We start from the raw sequence: 26,108 nt of genomic DNA, 5'->3' as shown, positions 1-26,108 counted from the left end.
TGTAACAATTTCATATTTGATAGTCCATAACTGAAATAATATGATAATGTATGCCTGTAAGTAGCAAAGTCACAAACCAGCTAGATCAGGATCATTTTGATACCAAGCAAACTACCAACCTGAGCTTCGAAACGTCATTATACAGTGCCTTGCGAAAGTATTCAGCCCCCTTGAACTTTGCGACCTTTTGCCACATTTCAGGCTTCAAACATAAAGATATAAAACTGTATTTTTTTGTGAAGAATCAACAACAAGTGGGACACAATCATGAAGTGGAACGACATGTATTGGATATTTCAAACTTTTTTAACAAATCAAAAACTGAAAAATTGGGCGTGCAAAATTATTCAGCCCCCTTAAGTTAATACTTTGTTGCGCCACCTTTTGCTGCGATTACAGCTGTAAGTCGCTTGGGGTATGTCTCTATCAGTTTTGCACATCGAGAGACTGACATTTTTTCCCATTCCTCCTTGCAAAACAGCTCGAGCTCAGTGAGGTTGGATGGAGAGCATTTGTGAACAGCAGTTTTCAGTTCTTTCCACAGATTCTCGATTGGATTCAGGTCTGGACTTTGACTTGGCCATTCTAACACCTGGATATGTTTATTTTTGAACCATTCCATTGTAGATTTTGCTTTATGTTTTGGATCAATGTCTTGTTGGAAGACAAATCTCCGTCCCAGTCTCAGGTCTTTTGCAGACTCCATCAGGTTTTCTTCCAGAATGGTCCTGTATTTGGCTCCATCCATCTTCCCATCAATTTTAATCATCTTCCCTGTCCCTGCTGAAGAAAAGCAGGCCCAAACCATGATGCTGCCACCACCATGTTTGACAGTGGGGATGGTGTGTTCAGCTGTGTTGCTTTTACGCCAAACATAACGTTTTGCATTGTTGCCAAAAAGTTCAATTTTGGTTTCATCTGACCAGAGCACCTTCTTCCACATGTTTGGTGTGTCTCCCAGGTGGCTTGTGGCAAACTTTAAACGACACTTTTTATGGATATCTTTAAGAAATGGCTTTCTTCCATAAAGGCCAGATTTGTGCAATATACGACTGATTGTTGTCCTATGGACAGAGTCTCCCACCTCAGCTGTAGATCTCTGCAGTTCATCCAGAGTGATCATGGGCCTCTTGGCTGCATCTCTGATCAGTCTTCTCCTTGTATGAGCTGAAAGTTTAGAGGGACGGCCAGGTTTTGGTAGATTTGCAGTGGTCTGATACTCCTTCCATTTCAATATTTCGCTTGCACAGTGCTCCTTGGGATGTTTAAAGCTTGGGAAATCTTTTTGTATCCAAATCCGGCTTTAAACTTCTTCACAACAGTTTCTCGGACCTGCCTGGTGTGTTCCTTGTTCTTTGTGATGCTCTCTGCGCTTTTAACAGACCTCTGAGACTATCACAGTGCAGGTGCATTTATACGGAGACTTGATTACACACAGGTGGATTGTATTTATCATCATTAGTCATTTAGGTCAACATTGGATCATTCAGAGATCCTCACTGAACTTCTGGAGAGAGTTTGCTGCACTGAAAGTAAAGGGGCTAAATAATTTTGCACGCCCAATTTTTCAGTTTTTGATTTGTTAAAAAAGTTTGAAATATCCAATAAATGTCGTTCCACTTCATGATTGTGTCCCACTTGTTGTTGATTCTTCACAAAAAATACAGTTTTATATCTTCATGTTTGAAGCCTGAAATGTGGCAAAAGGTCGCAAAGTTCAAGGGGGCCGAATACTTTCGCAAGGCACTGTAGCTATCTATCAATCAACGGTTAGGCTTCAGCCTTAGGCTACATGAATTTTTGCAATCAGCAGTCAGTTAGGAATCATAGCTATCACAGGTAAAAAAAAAATACATAATATATATAGCTATGTAGGTAGCTAGCTAATAATTACTGTAGCTACCTAGATAGCTATATTGGGGTCATACATTTTACTGGTAAAATAGCAATCCTGCATTAGTCATCTCTTCTGCCTGGCTGATCTAATCCCTAGCCAGTTCATTTTAGCTCGGTCTAGCTCATACCTAGTAACAAATGCTCTTCAAATTGTCAATATGAGTATTTCATTTTGTAAAGTTATCAATGAAAATTTTGAAAATACAAGACAAGAGATAAAACTAAATTAGATAGACTAGCTAGCTACCTTGCCTCATTTTGTCTGATTGTCTACTCAGCTTGTTAGAAAAACATATTTTCACAGACATCTTATCAATCGGAAAAAATATTCGAAAAAGTAAATATTATAAATACCAATATAAAAACAAACTCAATATGATCTTAATGACAGAGGTGTCAAAGTTGTGAGAAACCTTCAGGTCCACTAGAGGCTAGATGCCTCCCGGACAGCATTCACTTTCAGCCTCCACACCAAAACTCACAATTTAATTTGCTCACCCCTATCAATTACGTATTGCCATCAGTTGTTACTATGGCAATTCAAGATGGCGCTACCCATACCTCTAATAAATGTTGTTCAAGATCAAAATACTTCAAATAGAGTGCTTGCAGTTGCATCAAAAATCACCTAGCAATCCCACCAGGCCATGTTGGAAGATCAGTCAGTCTGTTGGAAGTTCTCCAATCCTCCACATGGCTGGGTGTGTTTTGCTATCACCGGAAGCTTTGGGAAGATTGTCCACATTATTTAGTTTTTTTCTAATGACCGAGAAAACAGAGGCAGTGGGAGAACCTATTTAAATTATATTTTGAAAATGATAGCTACAGGAACTTTGTGTGCAGGCTAGCTCAAATGAGCTGCTAACCTAATGTGTTTTCTAGCTAGCTATACATGTTTTAAATGTATTTTTACCTTTATTTAACTAGGCAAGTCAGTTAAGAATAAATTCTTATTTACAATGATGGGATATACCGGCCAAACCCGGACGACGCTGGGACAGTTGTGCTCTCCCAATCACAGCCATTGTGATACAGCGTGGATTCGAAGCAGGGTGTCTGTAGAGACACCTCCAGCACTGAGATGCAGTGCCTTAGACCGCTGCACCACTTGGGAGCCAAGTGAATTAAATATCACCAGCTAGCTAACTTAATAGTAGCTACTTAACTACCTATCTTGATGTTTTTATTGTTGCAACTTCAAATGCCTTTGTAGCTATGTAGCTAGCTAACTAAAACCAGCTGTCAGAAGGGAGAGTAGGCTACTCTGGATAGGGCAGGTACCTTTGTGGGAGGACATTATGAAACAATTATCCAGTTCCAATCCTTAGCATGAAACTATGAGGACAGAGAGATATAGGAACATAATATTCAGTGCTGTCTAATTTGAGTATAATGCAGCCTGATTCGTTGTGATGTTTTCAGTGGCGACCTGTCATTTAGAACCCCACTTGTTAGCAAAAAAATACAAACGGATGTATATATCTACATACATATATATACATATATATATACATATGCACATATATATATACAGTGCCTTGCGAAAGTATTCGCCCCCCTTGAACTTTGCGACCTTTTGCCACATTTCAGGCTTCAAACATAAAGATATAAAACTGTACTTTTTTGTGAAGAATCAACAACAAGTGGGACACAATCATGAAGTGGAACGACATTTATTGGATATTTCAAACTTTTTTAACAAATCAAAAACTGAAAAATTGGGCGTGCAAAATTATTCAGCCCCTTTACTTTCAGTGCAGCAAACTCTCTCCAGAAGTTCAGTGAGGATCTCTGAATGATCCAATGTTGACCTAAATGACTAATGATGATAAATACAATCCACCTGTGTGTAATCAAGTCTCCGTATAAATGCACCTGCACTGTGATAGTCTCAGAGGTCCGTTAAAAGCGCAGAGAGCATCATGAAGAACAAGGAACACACCAGGCAGGTCCGAGATACGGTTGTGAAGAAGTTTAAAGCCGGATTTGGATACAAAAAGATTTCCCAAGCTTTAAACATCCCAAGGAGCACTGTGCAAGCGATAATATTGAAATGGAAGGAGTATCAGACCACTGCAAATCTACCAAGACCTGGCCGTCCCTCTAAACTTTCAGCTCATACAAGGAGAAGACTGATCAGAGATGCAGCCAAGAGGCCCATGATCACTCTGGATGAACTGCAGAGATCTACAGCTGAGGTGGGAGACTGTCCATAAGACAACAATCAGTTGTATATTGCACAAATCTGGCCTTTATGGAAGAGTGGCAAGAAGAAAGCCATTTCTTAAAGATATCCATAAAAAGTGTAGTTTAAAGTTTGCCACAAGCCACCTGGGAGACACACCAAACATGTATAAGAAGGTGCTCTGGTCAGATGAAACCAAAATTGAACTTTTTGGCAACAATGCAAAACGTTATGTTTGGCGTAAAAGCAACACACCATCCCCACTGTCAAACATGGTGGTGGCAGCATCATTGTTTGGGCCTGCTTTTCTTCAGCAGGGACAGGGAAGATGGTTAAAATTGATGGGAAGATGGATGGAGCCAAATACAGGACCATTCTGGAAGAAAACCTGATGGAGTCTGCAAAAGACCTGAGACTGGGACAGAGATTTGTCTTCCAACAAGACAATGATCCAAAACATAAAGCAAAATCTACAATGGAATGGTTCAAAAATAAACATATCCAGGTGTTAGAATGGCCTAGTCAAAGTCCAGACCTGAATCCAATCGAGAATCTGTGGAAAGAACTGAAAACTGCTGTTCACAAATGCTCTCCATCCAACCTCACTGAGCTCGAGCTGTTTTGCAAGGAGGAATGGGAAAAAAATTCAGTCTCTCGATGTGCAAAACTGATAGAGACATACCTCAAGCAACTTACAGCTGTAATCGCAGCAAAAGGTGGCGCTACAAAGTATTAACTTAAGGGGGCTGAATAATTTTGCACGCCCAAATTTTCCGTTTTTGATTTGTTAAAAAAGTTTGAAATATCCAATAAATGTCGTTCCACTTCATGATTGTGTCCCACTTGTTGTTGATTCTTCACAAAAAAATACAGTTTTATATCTTTATGTTTGAAGCTTGAAATGTGGCAAAAGGTCGCAAAGTTCAAGGGGGCCGAATACTTTCGCAAGGCACTGTATATATATATATATATATATATATATACACATACACGCTATTTATATATATGAGTGCCTTCGGAAATTGTTCAGACCCCTTGGCTTTTTTCACAATTTGTTACGTTACAGCCTTATTCTTTTTTCACCAATCTGCACACAATACCCCATAATGACAAAGCGAGAACAGAGTTTTAGACATTTTTGCAAATGTATTAAAAATAAATAACAGAGGTACCTTATTTACATAAGTATTCAGATTCTTTGCTATAATATTCTAAATTGAGCTCAGGTGCATCCTCTTTCTGTTGAGATGTTTCAACAAGTCTACCTGTGGTAAATTAAATTGATTGGACATGATTTGGAAAAGCACACACCTGTCTATATAAGGTCCCACAGTTGACAGTGCATATCAGAGCAAAAACCAAGCCATGAGATTGAAGGAATTGTCTGTAGAGCTCCGAGTCAGGATTGTGTCGAGTCTCAGGTCTGGGGAAGGGTACCAAAAAATGTCTGCAGCATTGAAGGTCCAGAAGAACACAATGGCCTCCATCATTCTTAAATGGAAGAAGTTTGGAAACACAAAGACTCTTCCTAGAGCTGGCCACCCGGCAAAACTGAGCAAACGGGGAAGAAGGGAGGTGACCAAGAACCCGATGGTCATTCTGATAGAGCTCTAGAGTTCCTCTGTTGAGATGGGAGAACCTTCCAGAAGGACAACCATCTCTGCAGCACTCCACCAATCAGACCTTTATGGTAGAGTAGCCAGACGGAAGCCACTCCTTAGTTAAAGGCACATGACAGCCTGCTTGGAGTTTGGCAAAAGGCACCTAAAGACTCGAGAAACAAGATTATCTGGTCTGATGACACAAATATTTGGCCTGAATGAGAAGACTGTAATCGCTGCCAATGGCGCTTCAACAAAGTACTGAGTAAAGGGTCTGAATACTTATGTAAATAAGATATTACCCCCACCAAAAAATATATAGATTTGCAAAAAAAATGTAAAACCTGTTTTTGCTTTGTCATTATGGGGTATTATGTGTAGATTGATGAGGGGAAAAAACTATTTAATCAAGTTTAGAATAAGGCTGTAATGTGGAAAAAGTCAAGGGGTCTGAATACTTTCTGAATACACTGTATATCTATAGCCTACCTGTAGTTTAAAAAATAAATATTTATATTTTAGGCTACAAGCCTCAACTTTAGGGCTTAACTGTAGGTGCGCCAAATATCCTACACGGCAATCGCCAAATAATAATTTTGGGAACAGGCAGAAAAAGTTACCATGAATCCACAGAGGAAAAAGGACATTTTCCAAGTTTCATTCAATAAGACAAAAACTGCGAAAGGAGAGTTGAAAAAAGAGAAGGCAGGGCAACGTTTGGGTAAGATTTTATGAATTGATAAAATAGGATGATAGCAGTGTGGCTATGTTATGTGTGACGATTATAAGGCGCTATACAAATTCCACAGTCACAAGAAGGGACTTCAAGTAGGCCTATGGTATGTCAAAGGAACTGTAGCCTACTGTTCAGAGGGGTTAAATGTTAACTGAAATCTGGACACTGACTGTAGATCTATAACCTCTCACATAGCCTTAATAATAACTCCTGCAGACTTAAAAGCCATTCTTGCAGTAAATTATATACTAAATGTAGTCCAAATTTGGACTTGGGAACAGGAGTGGAAAAGTCTGATTTCTTTCTTTCTGCATCTTGAGATGCTGTCAGCATCATACAAGCTGATAGTATTTTAACCACATAAAATAGTCAGGTTTGCAGGCCTCCTTGCTCGCACATGCTTTTTCAGTGCTGCACACACATTTTCTATGGAATTGAGGTCAGGTCTTTGTGATGGCCACTTTGTTGTCCTTAAGCCATTTTGCCACAACTTTGGAAGTTTGCTTGGGGTCATTGTCCGTTTGGAAGACCCATTTGCGACCAAGCTTTAACTTCCTGACTGATGTCTTGAGATGTTGCTTCAATATATCCACATAATTTCCTTTCTAATGATGCTATCTATTTTGTGAAGTGCACCAGTCCCTCCTGCAGCAAAGCACCCACACAACATGATGCTGCCAACCCCGTGCTTCACGATTGGGATGGTATTCTTCCGCTTGCAAGCCTCCCCATTTTTCTTCCAAACATAACGATGGTCATTATGGCCAAACAGTTATATTTTTGTTTCATCAGACCAGAGGAGATTTCTCCAAAAAGTATGACCTTTGTCCCCATGTGCAGTTGCAAACTTTTTTTATGGAGGTTTTGGAGCAGTGGCTTCTTCCTTGCTGAGCGGCCTTTCAGGCTATGTTGATATAGGACTAGTTTTATTGTGGATATAGATACTTCGTACCCGTTTCCTACAGCATCTTCACATGGTCCTTTGCTGTGATTGACTTGCACTTTTCGCACCAAAGTACCTTCATCTCTAGGAGACAGAATACATCTCCGGTATGACGGCTACGTGGTCCCATGGTGTTAATAGTTGCGTACTATTGTTTGTACAGATGAACATGATACATACAATTTTTTTCTGAGGTCTTGGTTGATTTCTTTTGATTTTATTTTCCAAGGATGTCAAGCGAAGAAGGAACTGAGTTTGAAGGTAGGCCTTGAAATACATCCACAGGTACACCTCCAATTGACTCAAATTACGTCAATTAGCCTATCAGAAGCTTCTAAAGCCATGACATAATTTTCTGGAATTTTCCAAGCTGTTTAAAGGCCCAGTCAACTTAGTGTATGTAAACTTCTGACCAACTGGAATTGTGATACAGTGAATTATAAGTGAAATAATCTGTCTGTAAACAATTGTTGGAAAAATTAAGTAGATGTCCTAACCAACTTGCCAAAACTATAGTTTGTGAACAAGACATTTGTGGAGTGGTTCAAAACCAATTTTAATGACTCCAACCTAAGTGTATGTAAACTTCCGACATCAACTGTTTTTTCTCTTTATCAAAAAACAGCAGGACTTACAGCCACTTAGCTGTTGTTGTCGGAAGAATTAATGTGGTGGTCTTCCAACATGGCCGCCAGGAGGTGTCGTAAGTCAACTGCAAGCCCTCTATATACAGCAGATATTTCTAATCAGGTCACAGGGTTTTAAAAAACGATTGGAAAAACTTTTGGCCTTCGGGAGGACGAAAACGCAGTCAGACTGCAGCAACCTTGCACTTCATATTAATTATATTGTAATTATATTTTAAAGAAGGACTATGGGGGTTTCCTACACAGACGAAGAGAAAGCCGGTTTGCATATAGTCCTGTCTTACGGAACTGTAGGCCTAATAAAACATTTACTCACAGTCTGTGGCAACTAGATAGCCTAATCAGGCCACATTTGATCAAATTCTAATTTTCTCACAAACAAATGGGCTATAAATACAAAACATTCCCGCTTTGTTTACCCTTGCCAGAGAGACAGGGCGCATGGTATTCTAGACTATGCAGCTGCTGCTGTTAGTAGCCTACAGTTGATCAGACTGAAAAATAGTCTGGCTTCCATGCAATACAGCATGTCAGATCGCTAATGTTTAGGTGTAGGCCTATAAACTGCTACTTTTATGTAAGAGTTTTTGCTTGTGTCTGAGAGTAATGTGTTATAACTGCTTGCAAATAAATACCAGAGGAAAGTGGAGTGCGCCTTTATATTTGTGTGTTGCAACATGCGATTTTCGTGAATCTGATTTGGTCAAGACACACAAAGATCCTGCAGTTATCATGGGCTTCTTCCTGGGAATGACCGGACCAAAGCGTAGCGTGATGAGCGTACATTTCTTTATTTTTTAATGAATGTCGCCAACAAAACAAGGAAACGACCGTGAAGCTTAATAACTTGGGCAACAATGCCACTAACAAAGTCAACTACCCACAAAATACAAAGGAAAAAAGGCTGCCTAAGTATGATTCCCAATCAGAGACAACGATAGACAGCTGTCCCTGATTGAGAACCACACCCGGCCAAAACATAGAAACAGAAAACATAGAAATAAAGAAACTAGAATGCCCACCCTAGTCACACCCTAGCCTACCCAAAATAGAGAATAAAAGCCACTCTTATGGCCAGGGCGTGATAGCAGCAGCACTCTGATGTGAAGAAATGATTCGGTCTAAGATAAACAGCACTTTGTCCCTCTTTTAACACTTTACATCAATATATTTTATTAAACTAAAGCAAAAGTGTTGTGGTGCTGCCACACCTGATTGAAAAGTGCTGAGGAAAATGCTTCCTCGCTAAGTTTTCCGGTGGCCCTGACTGTGCTCTTCTCTACCTGTGCTGTTGGTAGCTGTGTTATTCACTTTGAAACTGATTAATGTGCTGATGGCCTGTTTGTCCCAGCCTAATAATACAGTATTATACCTACAGTACATGTAAAAACTGAATACCTACATAAAAACTCCTTATGTTGCACTTAGTTATATTATTTATATATGAGTATACAGCATACAGACTTTGTGCAAACTTGGATTCATGCCACATGGACAGTCTATTTTGCTTGCTTCTCATCCATTTGAACCAGTGTTTTACACCGCATGCATAAAGTTAGGGCTATAACCTAGTAAATCAAGGCACTGGCCAAGTGCATGTGTCATGTTCGTTTAAAGAAGGATTGGACCAAGGTGCAGCGTGGTAGGCGTACATCTTTCTTTATTAGATGACACTGAAGAAAACAACAAATACAAAATGAAAAGCACAGTTCTATAGGGCTGGAAAGCAACAGTACAAAAAACAAGATCCCACAAACTAAGGTGGGAAAAAGGCTACCTAAGTATGATCCACAATCAGAGACAACGATAGACAGCTGCCTCTGATTGGGAACCATACCAGGCCAAACAAAGAAATAGGAAAACTAGAATGCCCACCCAAATCACACCCCGACCTAACCAAATAGAGAAATAAAAAGGCTCTCTAAGGTCAGGGCGTGACAGCCTGGACGTGTTTATGACTCTTTATGATTGTGCATGTCACTAATCAGAGGCAGAAAGGAAAGGCAAGCAAATGTATTGTGCATAATTTCCAGGAGGCTTCGATGCAATGATGCTGTCTCTTCCATACACTAGGCATGAATTCCATCTCGCTCTGATCCATCTTAGCTGTGCTATACTCCAGGGGATAGAGAGGGGCAGACTCTAGCGAGCTATCAAAAACTTGTTAGCTACCTATCATAGCCTGGCTTTTAGTATCCAGCTGAACATATTGAACAGAGCAAAAATCTATAAAGCTAGCACAGCTGAGTCACACACACACACACACACACACACACACACACACACACACACAGTTTCTTGAGAAGGTCTTCGGGGTGCAGAGGGAGATGCAACGTATGGACAATCTCGACGATTCCAAGGATTATAACATTTAGGGGACATATTAATAAATTGAGGGAATGAATTAATATATTTAGGAAAAAACATATTGAGGGAATTAATAAAAACAAAGGGAACAAATAAAAAAAACAGAGGGAAAAGATTAGCCTGGCTGGGTTTTTTTCTTCATCACCATGACTCCTGAGGGACTCCTTAAATTAATTCAAATAATGATCAAATTGTTTTTGTTGAGGAGGATGAGTGAAGATAACATTATCGTTGAGTGACTTGGTGTGCACTTTAGAATATCTGTGTGGTATGAGTGTGACTTCATATCCACTTTCTCTGTCCTGCTCTCTATCCTACTCTCCATCCCTCCCTCCATACTGCAGATGGACTTCTCTCTGACCGGGCCCAGTGAGCTATGCAATAGACATCAGCAGCAGCAGCCACAACTTCAGCCCAATGTTCGCCCCATCATGGCCTGTTTTTCTGGGAGTGGGACTGACACTTCTCCCCTGCTCCAGAAGGTGGGCTCCAAAAAGGCCCCTGGACTCCTGCCCACCATTTACAGCCCCCTCAGTGGCATGGAGAGCTCCAGCCTCTGCATCCCCTCTTCCCACACAGGCAGCAGCCATGATTACAGCCCTGTAGCCTTCTACAACAACTCTACGCTGGGCTACAGCAGACCAACCATCTCCGACAGCCCCTCTTTGTGTCCCCCACTCAGTCCCCAACTCTTCTGGCCCCCCAATGACCACGGCCAGCACAACATGCCCCCGCTGACCCAGCACTGTCCCCAACCCTTGCTGTATGGCAATCCCAACCACCCCGCCCCCTTTGAAGAGCCTAAACCCCACAACCTCAACCTCACCCCTAGCAGGTAGCTACGGTCTTCCAGCATCTGACAGTGACACACCCTCCGTTTGTATCTTTCAATCTTTACACCTGTCTTATTTGACCTTTGCTTGTCTCATGTAACATCTCAGATGGGTAAACAAAAGGAGACAGCCTCTTTGCAAAACATAGGCAACCTATTTTGTAGTTTGTGTGTTAAACAGTGTGATTGATGTTCCTTCTCATAGCTCTCTCCTCCACCCTACCAAGCTGTCGGGGAAAAAATTATGTGCCGTATGTAATGACTACGCTTTGGGTTACCATTACAGCGTGCAGTCTTGTGAGGGCTGCAAGGCCTTCTTCAAGAGGAGCATCCAAGGTAGGACCAACAAGGGAGCTGTGTGGTGTCATTACAGTGTCTCTACCCTGGGAACTGGGGTCATGGTGTCCACTGCAGGGTCTGATCTCTGCTGAGACCTCATTATATCCTGTTTTTACCTACTGTACTATAGGTCTCCAAGGATTATCTGCAGTCTATTATGTAGTAATATGGTTAATTGTAGGTCAATCAGATGTGATGTATACAATTCATGTAATATTTCCCAATGTCTAGCTCTATCTTTTCTAGGGCACAAGGACTACGTTTGTCCAGGGACTAACCAGTGCACTATCGACAAGAACCTCCGTAAAATGTGCCGGTCCTGCCGCCTACGCAAGTGTTATGAAGTGGGCATGAAGAAGTGTGGTAGGCAGCCATCGTCCTTATCTACTCTCTCTCACTTGCTGAGTTGTGAAACCCAACCTCATGTAGTCAAACATGTGAGCCTGTGAGCTTGTAGAAGTATCTGTAGGAGTGAAATCCATCAGTTGTTTGTCTGTGCTGTTGTTCAGGTATGAGGCCGGAGCGCTACAGTTACATGGGGGCGAGGCACAGGCGTGTGCCTCAGGGGTGGGGGGCACCAGGCGGGCTGGTGGGGGTCGGTGCCAGGGCCCAGTGGAATCTGGAGGGGGGCTCCCTCCCCCTGCTGGAGGTGCACCACTCATCCCTGACCCCTGAACAGCTGATATCCTGCATCATGGATGCGGAGCCGCCAGAGATCTACCTGATGGAGGACCTAAAGAGGCCTTTCACTGAAGCCAGCATGATGATGTCACTCATCAAACTGGCCAACAAGGAGCTGTTCCTCATGATCAGCTGGGCCAAAAAGATCCCTGGTGAGACACCTGTTCTGTGTGTGTGTGTGTGTGTGTGTGTGTGTGTGTGTGTGTGTGTGTGTGTGTGTGTGTGTGTGTGTGTGTGTGTGTGTGTGTGTGTGTGTGTGTGTGTGTGTGTGTGTGTGTGTGTGTGTCAGCTTGCGTGCAGCACATGTTCAAGGTTTGGTTGATGCCCCGAGTTTAAATGTGAGATACAGTAGGTATGTCTAAAGAAAAAAAAACTACATGGCTGTAGACCCTTCACACCCTACCCTACTTCTATATCTACTAACTGTGATCAGTACTGTAGTAGTTGGCCCTTAGCCTTCTCATTACCCCACGTACTGCAGCCAGCCATATGGCTGTGTAGTCCCGAGGGACAGGAAATCACACGGGCTATGAAGGGGTTACTCCTCCTCTCCTCTCCTCTCCTCTCCTCTCCTCTCCTCTCCTCTCCTCTCCTCTCCTCTCCTCTCTTCTCCTCTCCTCTCTGCTGCAGAGCATTGTTCCCCCCTCACTCAGGGTTGTAGAAGTGAGCCCAGCAGGTGCCCTCTCAGGGGAGATGTGTCTGAGTTCACACACTCTTTTGTCTGAAATGGGGCTTTGGGGGTTTGGTGAAATAAGGAGATGTGAAAATTAGCTTGTATTGTCAGTTATAAAGAAGAACAAAACCTCTACAGACTAGCTGTGCATTGTGGATTTACTCCAGAGAGCACTGCAGTTTCATTTATGAAAGTGCCTCAGCATTTGGCTTTGTTCCAATATCCATCTTTCAGTACTTGTCTAGCTAAGACTGTTGTGAGCTTTAGGGTGCTCCTAGTCTGTCAGGGCTTTACCATGCATTTCATCTGTCCTTTATTAGTCCCTTTAAATGTAGGGGCCCTTAGGGAGTTAACGTTATTGATACATGGAGAAAATCTAAACTCTCAGAAATGAAAATGGATGGCCCTCCCTTCACAAAATATATTTTACCTAAACCCTCACTGAACACTTAAAAAAACATCAAGTGACCCTCCCATATACCCCAAAATAATATTTAAAACAAAGTTGATAGCAGAGAACATGTCTACCGTTTACCCTCACTTCTTGGACAGACCAGAGCCTTTGTCCTGTAATCATTACATGGCAACGCTGGAATTTTGATAGCACACAGGGCTGCGAGCTAGAAGGTTGTTGGTTCGCAGACCACTATGGACAAAAGTAGGGATAGAAATATCTCCTTCATAGTAAAAGCATTGCATGAATCAATCGTCGTATTTGCAGGTCCGAGAAAAAATGTCCTTTTATTAAAATTATATGTAATTCTATGTCATTTTACATATTAGTTGAATACATTTTTAATACCACACAAATTACCGAAATTACAGGCTAAGAATGGACAGAGAGATAGGCCTATGTGTTCACCATTTCTCAGTTCCTATGCTTCCTGTCTGATGTTTTGGTCACTTTTGAATGCTGGCGGTGCTTTCACTCTAGTGGTAGCATGAGACGGAGTCTACAACTCACACAAGTGGCTCAGGTAGTGCAGCTCATCCAGGATGGGGCATCAATGCGAGCTGTGGCAAGAAGGTTTGCTGTGTCTGTCAGCGTAGTGTCCAGAGCATGGAGGCGCTACCAGGAGACAGGCCAGTACATCAGGAGACGTGGAGGAGGCCGTAGGAGGGCAACAACCCAGCAGCAGGACCGCTACCTCCGCCTTTGTGCAAGGAGGAGCAGGAGGAGCACTGCCAGAGCCCTGCAAAATGACCTCCAGCAGGCCACAAATGTGCATATGTCTGCTCAAACGGTCAGAAACAGACTCCATGAGGGTGGTATGAGGGCCCGACGTCCACAGGTGGGGGTTGTGCTTACAGCCCAACACCGTGCAGGACGTTTTTCATTTGCCAGAGAACACCAAGATTGGCAAATTCGCCACTGGCGCCCTGTGCTCTTCACAGATGAAAGCAGGTTCACACTGAGCACATGTGACAGACGTGACATTCTGGAGACGCCGTGGAGAACGTTCTGCTGCCTGCAACATCCCCCAGCATGACCGGTTTGGCGGTGGGTCAGTCATGGTGTGGGGTGGCATTTCTTTGGGGGGCCGCACAGCCCTCCATGTGCTCGCCAGAGGTAGCCTGACTGCCATTAGGTACAGAGATGAGATCCTCAGACACTTGTGAGACCATATGCTGGCCCTGGGTTCCTCCTAATGCAAGACAATGCTAGACCTCATGTGGCTGGAGTGTGTCAGCAGTTCCTGCAAGAGGAAGGCATTGATGCTATGGACTGGCCCGCCCGTTCCCCAGACCTGCATCCAATTGAGCACATCTGGGACATCATGTCTCGCTCCATCCACCAACGCCACGTTGCACCACAGACTGTCTAGGAGTTGGCGGATGCTTTAGTCCAGGTCTGGGAGGAGATCCCTCAGGAGACCATCCGCCACCTCATCAGGAGCATGCCCAAGAGTTGTAGGGAGGTCATACAGGCACGTGGAGGCCACACACACTACTGAGCCTCATTTTTACTTGTTTTAAGGACATTACATCAAAGTTGGATCAGCCTGTAGTGTGGTTTTCCACTTTAATTTTGAGTGTGACTCCAAATCCAGACCTCCATGGGTTGATAAATTTGATTTCCATTGATAATTTTTGTGTGATTTTGTTGTCAGCACATTCAACTATGTGAAGAAAAAATAATATTTAACTCATTCAGATCTAGGATGTGTTATTTTAGTGTTTATTTATTTATTTATTTTTTATTATTTTTTGAGCAGCGTATAAAGAAATCTGAGAATCAATCAATCAAATGTATTTATAAAACCCTTTTTACATCAGTCGATGTCACAAAGTGCTATACAGAAACCCAGCCTAAAACCCCAAACAGCAAGCAATACAGATGTAGAGGCACGTGGCTAGGAAGTCATTAAGAATCTGAACATGGTACTTTCAAAAGTTAGGCCTACCTTTCCACCGCAGACAGTAGGCCTGCCGATGCAGAAAAATTGAAGCGTTAACTGCTGGCCTCTCTTCTACCGTGACTTAACCCAATGAGAGAAGGTCACAAGTGTTTCCCTAAATGCTATCTGTGTTTAAATATCTTCTATTGTACAGAAAGTGAATAGCTTAATCATTTGATAGCGACATAATTAGATTACTTCCCTGAATGTCAAAGAAACAAAACAATGATATCCCCAAGTGCATCAGAGTCAAGTCTTTCCATAAAGACATAGCATAAAGCATTGCGGATCAAAGCAATGTTATAGATCACTTTATATAATCAGATCTGTTTAATTTTCTACGAAATATTAAAACTCCAAGGATCCACCACTTTTTTAAAATTTTCGCCTAAAATGACACATCCAAATCTAACTGCCTGTAGCTCAGGCCCTGAAGCAAGGATATGCATATTCTAACCAAAATAGAGAATAAAAAGGCTCTCTATGGTCAGGGCGTGACAATAATGTATTATTCCAGCCCCGGTGCAATTTAGATTTTGGCCACTAGATGGCAGCAGTGTATGTGCAAAGTTTTAGACTGATACAACAACCATTGCATTTCTGTTAAAAATGTTGTATAAGGACTGCCCAAATGTGCCTAATTTGTTTATTAAAACCTGTTTTGGGAAGGCGATCCCCGAGGGGAACTCCACCCCCCCATTCAGCTGAAAAGGTGGCGCAGGGAATTCAAAAATATTCTTTAGAAATATTTAACTTTCACACATTAACAAGTCCAATACAGCAAATGAAAGATAAACATCTTGTTCATCTACCCATCATATCCGATTTTTAAAATGTTTTACAGCGAAAACACAACATATATTTATGTTAGACCACCACCAAATCAAAGGAAAAACACCTTTGGCATTTTCCAGCCAAAGATAGAGTCACAAAAGCAGGATTAGAGATAAAATGAATCACTAACCTTTTGAAAATCTTCATCAGATGACACTCTGTTACACAATACATTTATGTTTTGTTCGATAATATGCATATTTATATCCACAAATCTCGGTTTACATTGACGCCATGTTCAGAAATGCCTCCAAAATATCCGGAGGAATTATAGAAAGCTACGCCAGATAACAGAAATACTCATCATAAACTTTGACTAAAGATACATGTTCTACATATAATTAAAAATACACTGGTTCTTAAAACCTCTTAAGCCTACCCCCTCCTTTTTCGAACATTCTGTTAAAAATTGCGCAACTTTTCAGCGTCCTGCTACTCATGCCAGGAATATAGTATATGCATATGATTAGTAAGTGTGGATAGAAAACACTCTGAAGTTTCTAAAACTGGTTAAATCACGGCTGTGACTATAACAGATCGTGTGTTTCATCAAAAAGCGCAAGAAAAACTGCTCACTGAAAGCTAAAAATAATATCCATGCGTCACTTTCATGGATTGTTAAAAGGGCACAAAATTAATTATGGACCTGCATGCAATTCCTACAGATTCCACACGATGTCGCCATTGTCGTCATTATCCGGGGAGTTATTTGTTGGTAAAACCAACTAACTGGATTCCATTTCTTTCGGTCTCCGCCAGGATGTTTTGAAGTGCACATTTTCGGCCATTGATTTGAAGACGAGGAGCTATTGAATACACATCGCCCCGTGATCATTTTGATAGATTATAAACGTTTACTAATACCTAAAGTTGGATTACAAAAGTATTTCGAAGTGTTTTGTGAAAGTTTATCGTCGACTTTTTTAATTTTAAAAAATGACGCTGCGTTTTAAAACGATGTTTTTTTCTGAATTACACAGCTTCCATAGATGGCTATTTTGGGTATATATGGACCGATTTAATCGAAAAAAAGACCCAATAGTGATGTTTATGGGGCATATAGGAGTGCCAAGAAAGAAGCTCGTCAAAGGTAATGAATGTTTTATATTTTATTTCTGCGTTTTTGTAGCGCCGGCTACGCTAAATCTTTTGTTTACGTCGCCTTCAGGCATTTTGGGGTGTTGCATGCTATCAGATAATAGCTTCTCATGCTTTCGCCGAAAAGCATTTTAAAAATCTGACTTGTTGGCTAGATTCACAACGAGTGTAGCTTTAATTCTATACCCTGCATGTGTATTTTGATGAACGTTTGAGTTTTAACGAGTACATTTAGCATTTAGCGTAGCGCATTTGCATTTCCAGGTGCCTAGTTGAGACATCTGCGTCTCAAGTAGGATCAAGAAGTTAATGCAATCGCTGTGTCAGATTTTTTTTTAACGTTACGAAAAAAGCCTACCATGCAATAATCTGAGAGAGCGCTCAGACGTAAAAGTATTTCTCCGCCATGCCATGTTGGAGTCAACAGAAATACGAAATTACATCATAAATATTCCCTTACCTTTGATCTTTCATCAGAATGCAGTGCAAGGAGTCCTAGTTCCACAATAAATCATTGTTTTGTTCCATAATGTCCAATACTAGTGTCCAATTAGCTGCATTTGCTAGCACTTTCAGCTCACGTTCCCAAAAGCTGACACTGGTCCAGGACAACTCGCACGACAACTTCAAAAAGATATATTCCAGGTCGAATAAACTGGTCAAACTAAGTATAGAATCAATCTTCAGGATGTTATTTTCATTTATATCCAATAACGTTCCAACCGGATCATACGTTTTCATCTGCAGCCAAATGGAACGTCGGTGGCACCCACAGAGAAATGCGCCACAGGGATATTGCATTCTGCCAAGACCGTGACTATTTCCCATCCCATTCGGTCAAAGTTCAAACCAGAAGCTCCATTCCACGTTCTACTGAATGAGGACATCTAGTGAAAGGCGTAGGAAGTGCTACCAGATCCATATCTTGTTTGGAAAGGAAGGGGCGATGACAGCAAATTTGACCCACATTCAGAATTTCACTTATTGTTTGGAAGATTGCCTCCCCTATGAGTTCTGTTATACTCATAGACATAATTCAAACAGTTTTGGAAACTTCAGATTGTTTTCTATCCAATAGTAATAATAATATGCATATATTAGCAATCTAGGACAGAGTTGGATGCAGTTCACTATGGGCACGCAATTCATCCAAAGTGAAAATACTGCCCCCTATCCTCAACAAGTTTTAATAACTTTTCATGTTCAAAATTGTGCACTCCTCAAACAATAGCATGATATTATCTTACTGTAATAGCTACTGTAAATTGGACAGTGCAGTTAGATTAACAAGAATATAAGCTTTCTGCAAGTTTCAGATATGTCTATGTCCTGGGAAATGTTCTTGTTACTTACAACCTAATGCTAATCACATTAGCCTACATTAGCTCAACCGTCCCGTGGAAGGGACACTGATCAGCTAACAAGGAGTAGGCCTGTGCTTTTTAGCCATTTTCTTTAATAAAAGGTAGGCTTATAGCATACCCTCTCATACCCATCCAATTGAGTCTTGGTTTTAACAGCCCTTCACTGACACTGAGGTTTAGTTAAAGAGTGCCTGGTGGTGGGTGAAGGAATTAATATTGATATAGCAGCCTATCGCCTAATTCCGTCTGTCAAACATGTAGGCCCACCTCTTATTTCTTAAACAGCAAGAAATAGGCTCCTTCACAAAGCCCTCTTGTTGTTAGTAAAGTGTAATGTAGCCTAGTTTTATTTACACCATCTCAGCAGCTATCTCAGAAATAAAACTTTGCTCCCTGCTTCTCCAAGCATTCACTTCGTAGCCTATAGCACTCAACCTCAACTCTGAAACTCGAAGCCAGTTCCACTGCGTTTTTTATTTATTGTTGCGTAGGATAATCTCGTAGGATAAGAAACACCTGTGCCTATAGGCTATGTATCATTTGATTGAGACCACACTAAATTGCCTATAGGCGGGGGTGAGTTTAGTTCAATTGAACGTTTGTTACGTTGCGTAATGGTTTGTACTGAAAGACATAAGATGGGGATCGGCAAATTCGGCATTGGTGGCAGCACTTTTTTTTATTACTTTGTTTGTTTTAAACATCACTGGAAAAATATTTGGGAATGTGCGCAGTTGATTCACATGTTTGGAATGCGCGCAGTTGATTCATCTAAAATGCAGCGATACTAGCTTTGGGCATGGGGTCAATGAAACTTACCTTTGCTGTCGGTGTGCTGTACCCGCGGGGATATGTGATCATCGAAGGTGGAGTGGGACCAGAGGACTCACCTACAGTGGTTGCTCCACTAAATGTTTTGCTATTATGCTGCAGGACTTAGAGGTAATTAGTGGTTTAGTACGGTACCCTGTATCACTACTTCATTGCTCCAGACCAGTGCAAGGGGAAGTTAGAGCACTGATTATGCTTTTCGGTCCTACTGTGTCTCTAACTTACAATGAATGGGTGACATAAACCTAAATAGAAACTGATAATTGTACAGGACTTCAGTATTACTTACTAAAACTGTTGTTACACTAAGGTTTGTATGATTTTATTTTGCTCTTGCCGTAGTACTGTAGCTCCTGACCGGTCACATTGTACAGTGGAGCAATGGTCTAAGACATTTTTGATTTCTTTCCCTCTAAAATAAATAAATAATAAATAATAAATAATAAATCATTCTAAATAACAAACTGGCTTTATTTACAAATTAGTAACAATGTCTCACCCCATGTTCAAGAATGGCCTTTTCTCACTAATTTTACATTATTTGAAAACAAAATCATCTCCAAAATATTGTTATTTTTTTAAACAAAGCAAATATTATTAATTTTGAATGATATAAAAGTCCCTTGGATATTCTCACAGATATATTATAAACCATGTTATTAGCAGAACAATATGCACTACCATTCAAAAGTTTGGGGTCACTTAGAAATGTCCTTGTTTTTGAAAGAAAATCACATTTTTTGTTCATTAAATAACATCACATTGATCAAAAATACAGTGTAGACATTGTTAATGTTGTAAATGACTATTGTAGCTGGAAACGGCTGATTTTGAATGGAATATCTACAGTGCCTTGCGAAAGTTGAACCCTTGAACTTTACGACCTTTTGCCACATTTCAGGCTTCAAACATAAAGATATAAAACTGTATTTTTTTGTGAAGAATCAACAACAAGTGGGACACAATCATGAAGTGGAACGACATTTATTGGATATTTCAAACTTGTTTAACAAATCAAAAACTGAAAAATTGGGCGTGCAAAATGATTCAGCCCCTTTACTTTCAGTGCAGCAAACTCTCTCCAGAAGTTCAGTGAGGATCTCTGAATGATCCAATGTTGACCTAAATGACTAATGATGATAAATACAATCCACCTGTGTGTAATCAAGTCTCCGTATAAATGCACCTGCACTGTGATAGTCTCAGAGGTCCGTTAAAAGCGCAGAGAGCATCATGAAGAACAAGGAACACACCAGGCAGGTCCGAGATACTGTTGTGAAGAAGTTTAAAGCCGGATTTGGATACAAAAAGATTTCCCAAGCTTTAAACATCCCAAGGAGCACTGTGCAAGCGATAATATTGAAATGGAAGGAGTATCAGACCACTGCAAATCTACCAAGACCTGGCCGTCCCTCTAAACTTTCAGCTCATACAAGGAGAAGACTGATCAGAGATGCAGCCAAGAGGCCCATGATCACTCTGGATGAACTGCAGAGATCTACAGCTGAGGTGGGAGACTGTCCATAAGACAACAATCAGTCGTATATTGCACAAATCTGGCCTTTATGGAAGAGTGGCAAGAAGAAAGCCATTTCTTAAAGATATCCATAAAAAGTGTAGTTTAAAGTTTGCCACAAGTCACCTGGGAGACACACCAAACATGTATAAGAAGGTGCTCTGGTCAGATAAAACCAAAATTGAACTTTTTGGCAACAATGCAAAACGTTATGTTTGGCGTAAAAGCAACACACCATCCCCACTGTCAAACATGGTGGTGGCAGCATCATGGTTTGGGCCTGCTTTTCTTCAGCAGGGACAGGGAAGATGGTTAAACATGATGGGAAGATGGATGGAGCCAAATACAGGACCATTCTGGAAGAAAACCTGATGGAGTCTGCAAAAGACCTGAGACTGGGACAGAGATTTGTCTTCCAACAAGACAATGATCCAAAACATAAAGCAAAATCTACAATGGAATGGTTCAAAAATAAACATATCCAGGTGTTAGAATGGCCTAGTCAAAGTCCAGACCTGAATCCAATCGAGAATCTGTGGAAAGAACTGAAAACTGCTGTTCACAAATGCTCTCCATCCAACCTCACTGAGCTCGAGCTGTTTTGCAAGGAGGAATGGGAAAAAATGTCAGTCTCTCGATGTGCAAAACTGATAGAGACATACCCCAAGCGACTTACAGCTGTAATCACAGCAAAAGGTGGCGCTACAAAGTATTAACTTAAGGGGGCTGAATAATTTTGCACGCCCAATTTTTCAGTTTTTGATTTGTTAAAAAGTTTGAAATATCCAATAAATGTCGTTCCACTTCATGATTGTGTCCCACTTGTTGTTGATTCTTCACAAAAAAATACAGTTTTATATCTTTATGTTTGAAGCCTGAAATGTGGCACAAGGTCGCAAAGTTCAAGGGGGCCGAATACTTTCGCAAGGCACTGTACATAGGCGTACAGAGGCCCATTATAAGCAACCATCACTCCTGATTAAAGAAGCAATAAAACGGGCAATCTTTAGACTATTTGAGTATCTGGAGCATCAACATTTGTGAGTTCGATTACAGGCTCAAAATGGTCAGAAACTCGTCAGTCTATTCTTATTCTGAGAAGAAATTGCCAAGAAAACTGAAGATCTCGTACAACGTTGTGTGCTCCCCTCACAGAACAGCGCAAACTGCCGCTAACCAGAATAGAAAGAGGAGTTGGAGGCCCTGGTGCACAACTGAGCAAGAGGACAAGTACATTAGAGTGTCTAGTTTGAGAAACAGACAAGTCATCAACTGGAAGCTTCATTAAATAGTACTGGCAAAACACCAGTCTCAACATCAACAGTGAAGAGACGACTTTGGGATGCTGGCCTTCTAGGCAGAGTTGCAAAGTAAAAGCCATATCTCAGACTGACCAATAAAAATAAAGATTAAGCTGGGCAAAAGAACACAGACACTGGACAGAGGAACTCTGCCAGGCAACATGAGTCTCACTAGTGTTGAGTAATGTGCTGGTAAAAGTGGTGTAGGTCTTATTTATTTAGAGCATATTGAAGTTAGAAGCACTAGGATTTGAAGCAATAGCCTACAACTATTTTAGCACCATTTCACGCTGCTCTGAGACAAGCATGGGGACTGGTCTTGATAAATCAATGAGATTTTTATTTTCACTGAATCTCACTGAATTTGGGTATTGGTTAGACTACAATTATACAATTAGGGTATGGAAATGTTATGTTCTTAGTGTAACTTTTATTTAACTAGGCAAGTCAGTTAAGAACACATTCATATTTACAATGATGGCCTACACTGGCCAAACCCGGACGACGCTGGGCCAATTGTGTGCCGGTTGTGATACAGCCTGGATCAAATACGCACACTCCCAGATCCATTACATTGTATCTTAGTCTCAGGGACGAGATCATTCTCCTCAAGGCCAATAAATCCTCTTACCTTCCGGACTGATCAGATTCACCCAACACCAGAACTACAACTAAATAAACAACGTTTAATACTTAACAAACCCCAATGTCATAGTTTTTTGGGCTACAACCCAAATATATAATTCTGACAAACAAAGTGGGACATGTGTGATTTAGAGCCATAAACCTTTTGTTAACTGACAATTCAAAGGTGCTTTGTCAGCAGTGTCAAGCCCTGACCTTAGAGAACCTGTTTATGTCTCTAGTTTGGTTTGGTCAGGGTGTGAGTTGGGGTGGGTATTCTATTATTTGTATTTCTATGTTTTGGCCGGGTAGGGTTCTCAATCAGGGACAGCTGTCTATCGTTGTCTCTGATTGAGAACCCTACTTAGCTAGCCCTTTTTCCAACTGTCTTTGTGGGAAGTTGACTTTGTTTAGGGCACATAGCGTTTAGCTTCACAGGGTTTTTTTTTTTTTTTTTTTTTTTTTTTTTTTTTTTTGGGGGGGTAGTGTTTATTGTTTTGTTTGGCGTCATTTTCCAAATAAAGAGAAAATGTACGTTCATCACGCTGCACCTTGGTCCTCTTCTTTTAACGGACGTGACAAGCAGTCAGAGTTTGAAATGGCCAAAATTCAAAGTCAAACTTAACTCAAGAACCTATAAAAAACAAATCAATAAGGAACGTAAAAATACAAGGACTGTATGTTTGAAGCAAACAATATCGGTATTAATATTATTGTATTTTCAGATAGCTCATAGATTTATGGGATGTCAACCTCTCAGCAATTTAAAGGGCAAAGATACTGTAATAAGAACACCAGTTTCCCGCGTGCCCACACAACATGGGGATCCTTTAGATAAATAGCCCGTCAAGTTGTACGGTCGGGAGTAGGTTACAGTACTGGGCTAAAATAAAGTACTATGGCACTTATATAAAGTATGCTGGAACTGTTATAGGACGAACCACTGTAGGATGGAGAGTGCACCAAAGGAGGGGGGCTCCACAGCAGTGCAGAGGCGATAGACTGGGGATGCGGTGGTGTGGACAACGGGGCAGTGGAAGGTTAGCTGGCAATGCATGAACATGGGGAGGGGTGCTCCATAATGCACAGGGAGGCGAGTTTCAAGTGGATCGAGAATTCAGCAAGGCCTTTGGGAAGAAAGGTTTACATTTTGTGCAATTAAATGTCCAAAGCTTACTACTGAAGATGGATGAGATACGCCGGTTGGTTCGCAAATCAGAGGTGGGTGTCTTATGTTTTACAGAGACATGGTTGGATTAATCCGTTTGTTAAATTGAGATGGACAATTATTCTGTCAGGAAGGATTGGAACGGTGATGAGATATGTGCCTTAGTCCGTTGGACTGATTAGTCCGTGGGACTGCCAGATGGTGAAGCTGCTCCAGAGTCCAATGTCGGCGAACTTTACACCACTCCAGTTGAAGCTTGGCATTGTGCATGGTGATCTTAGGCTTGTGTGCGACTGCTCGGCCATGGAAGCTCCCAACGAACAGTTATTGTGCTGACGTTGCTTCCAGAGGCAGTTTGGAACTGTAAGTGTTGCAACTGAGGACAGCATTTATTTTTACACGCTACGCACTTCAGCACTCTGCGGACTCGTTCTGTGAGCTTGTGTGGCCTACCACTTTGCGGCTTCAAGAAGTTTCCTCTTCACAATAACAGCACTTACAGCACTTGACTGGGGCAGCTTTACCAGGGCAGAAATTTGACGGACTGACTTGCTGGAAAGGTGGCATCCTATGACAGTGCCATGTTGAAAATCACTGAGCTTTTCAGTAAGGCCATTCTACAGCCAGTGTTTGTCTATGGAGATTGCATGGCTGTGTGCTCGATTTTATACACCTGTCAGCAATGGGGTGTGGCTGAAATAGCCAAATCCACCAATTTGAAGGGAGGTCCACATACTTTGTGTACATATAGTGTATCTCTGCACTTAGGTGAAACTGAGGCAATTATTTTGGGGTCCAGAACTAAATTGTGTAGGTCCTCTGAAATCATGAAATCAGAGCGGAGTTAGGGGGTGAGGTGCTGACTACTAAAAACCTCTGTTAGCTAGCAGGGATGCATCCTTGACGAAAGCTTGATAGGTGTGAGCATGGCCACTAAAGTGCTAGGGACGGTTAATGCCAGGACTACATTTTTGGCTAGAAAGTCCAAGCTGCTTGATAAGGATTCCATGACAGTGCTAGCCGCTGCCCTCATTCAATGCCATTTTGACTACACTGATACTTCCTGGTTAGGGGGCTTATACACGTTTCTGAAGGGGAAACTCAAAATATTCCACAATAAGCTGATCAGGGTAGTGTTGAAGCTGAGTCCACATACTCACATGCAGGAGCTGCTTTCAGGAACTCAACTGGCTGCCTGTTGAGGCTAAGGTGTCCCAGATTAGACTGGGTTTGGTTATCAGGAGTATTGATGATTCTGCGCCCAGATATCTAGCTGATTACTTTCCCCATGTTAGGGATGCACACAATCACAGCACCAGATCAGGTGATGCTAATGTGGGTTTATACAGGTTCAGGAGTAATCGTGGGAAAGATACTATCTTCTACACTGTAGTCTCAGAGAGGAATGTGTTGCCTCTAACCATAAAAACAACATCCTCTCTGGGCAAAAAACTATTTGATGTCTTCTGTGTACCTTGCGATGCAACTGCAATGATATCATATATGTTCTTCTTCATTTTTAGGTTTTATTATCTCGCTGTAATACTGTTTGCAACCGTGTTGGATCTTAACTTGCCGTCTTGTCTCAAGAGGACCCGAATGGAAATAAGTCCCAGACGTTATCGTGTATTATCCTCAATGATTTTACTCATGTGCATGTATGGCTTTTCAAGTTTTGTGTGTGCTTGTTTATTTAAATGGTTGAATTAATAAACAGAACTACATTTATATTGTGCGTCCAGTGGAGAATGAGAGATGGGGAACACGTCGATATACAGTACCAGTCAAAAGTTTGGACACAACTACTCATTCAAGGTTTTTTTGTTTTTTTTAAAACTATTTTCTACACTGTAGAATAATAGTGAAGACATCCATGCTATGAAATAACATGTGGTAACCAGAAATGTGTTAAACTAATACAAAAATATTAGAGATTCTTCAAAGTAGCCACCCTTTGCCTTAATGAAAGTTTTGCACACTCTTGGCATTCTCTCAACCAGCGTAATGAGATAGTCACCTGGAATGCATTTCAATTAACTGGTGGGCCTTGTTAAGAGTAAATTTGTGGAATGT

The 26,108-nt window shown here is 41.3% G+C and overlaps 1 protein-coding gene across 1 annotated transcript in view; it reads left to right on the top strand.

Moving 5' to 3' along the window:
* The first annotated feature begins 10,728 nt into the window (after window positions 1–10,728).
* The window catches only part of LOC139383594 (estrogen receptor beta-like), a 29,429-nt gene continuing 14,049 nt past the window's right edge, over window positions 10,729–26,108 (top strand). Inside the window, exons 1-4 of the mRNA XM_071128160.1 lie at window positions 10,729–11,210; window positions 11,413–11,543; window positions 11,793–11,909; window positions 12,056–12,379. Coding sequence (XP_070984261.1) covers window positions 10,807–11,210; window positions 11,413–11,543; window positions 11,793–11,909; window positions 12,056–12,379 — 976 coding nt within the window. The 5' untranslated portion in view covers window positions 10,729–10,806. The remainder of the gene's footprint in view (window positions 11,211–11,412; window positions 11,544–11,792; window positions 11,910–12,055; window positions 12,380–26,108) is intronic.

The sequence above is a fragment of the Oncorhynchus clarkii genome, chromosome 25, assembly GCF_045791955.1.
Source record: "Oncorhynchus clarkii lewisi isolate Uvic-CL-2024 chromosome 25, UVic_Ocla_1.0, whole genome shotgun sequence".
NCBI lineage: Eukaryota > Metazoa > Chordata > Actinopteri > Salmoniformes > Salmonidae > Oncorhynchus > Oncorhynchus clarkii.
The sequence above is the reverse complement of the archived record's forward strand: the minus strand, read 5'-3'. Positions and strand labels throughout refer to the sequence as shown.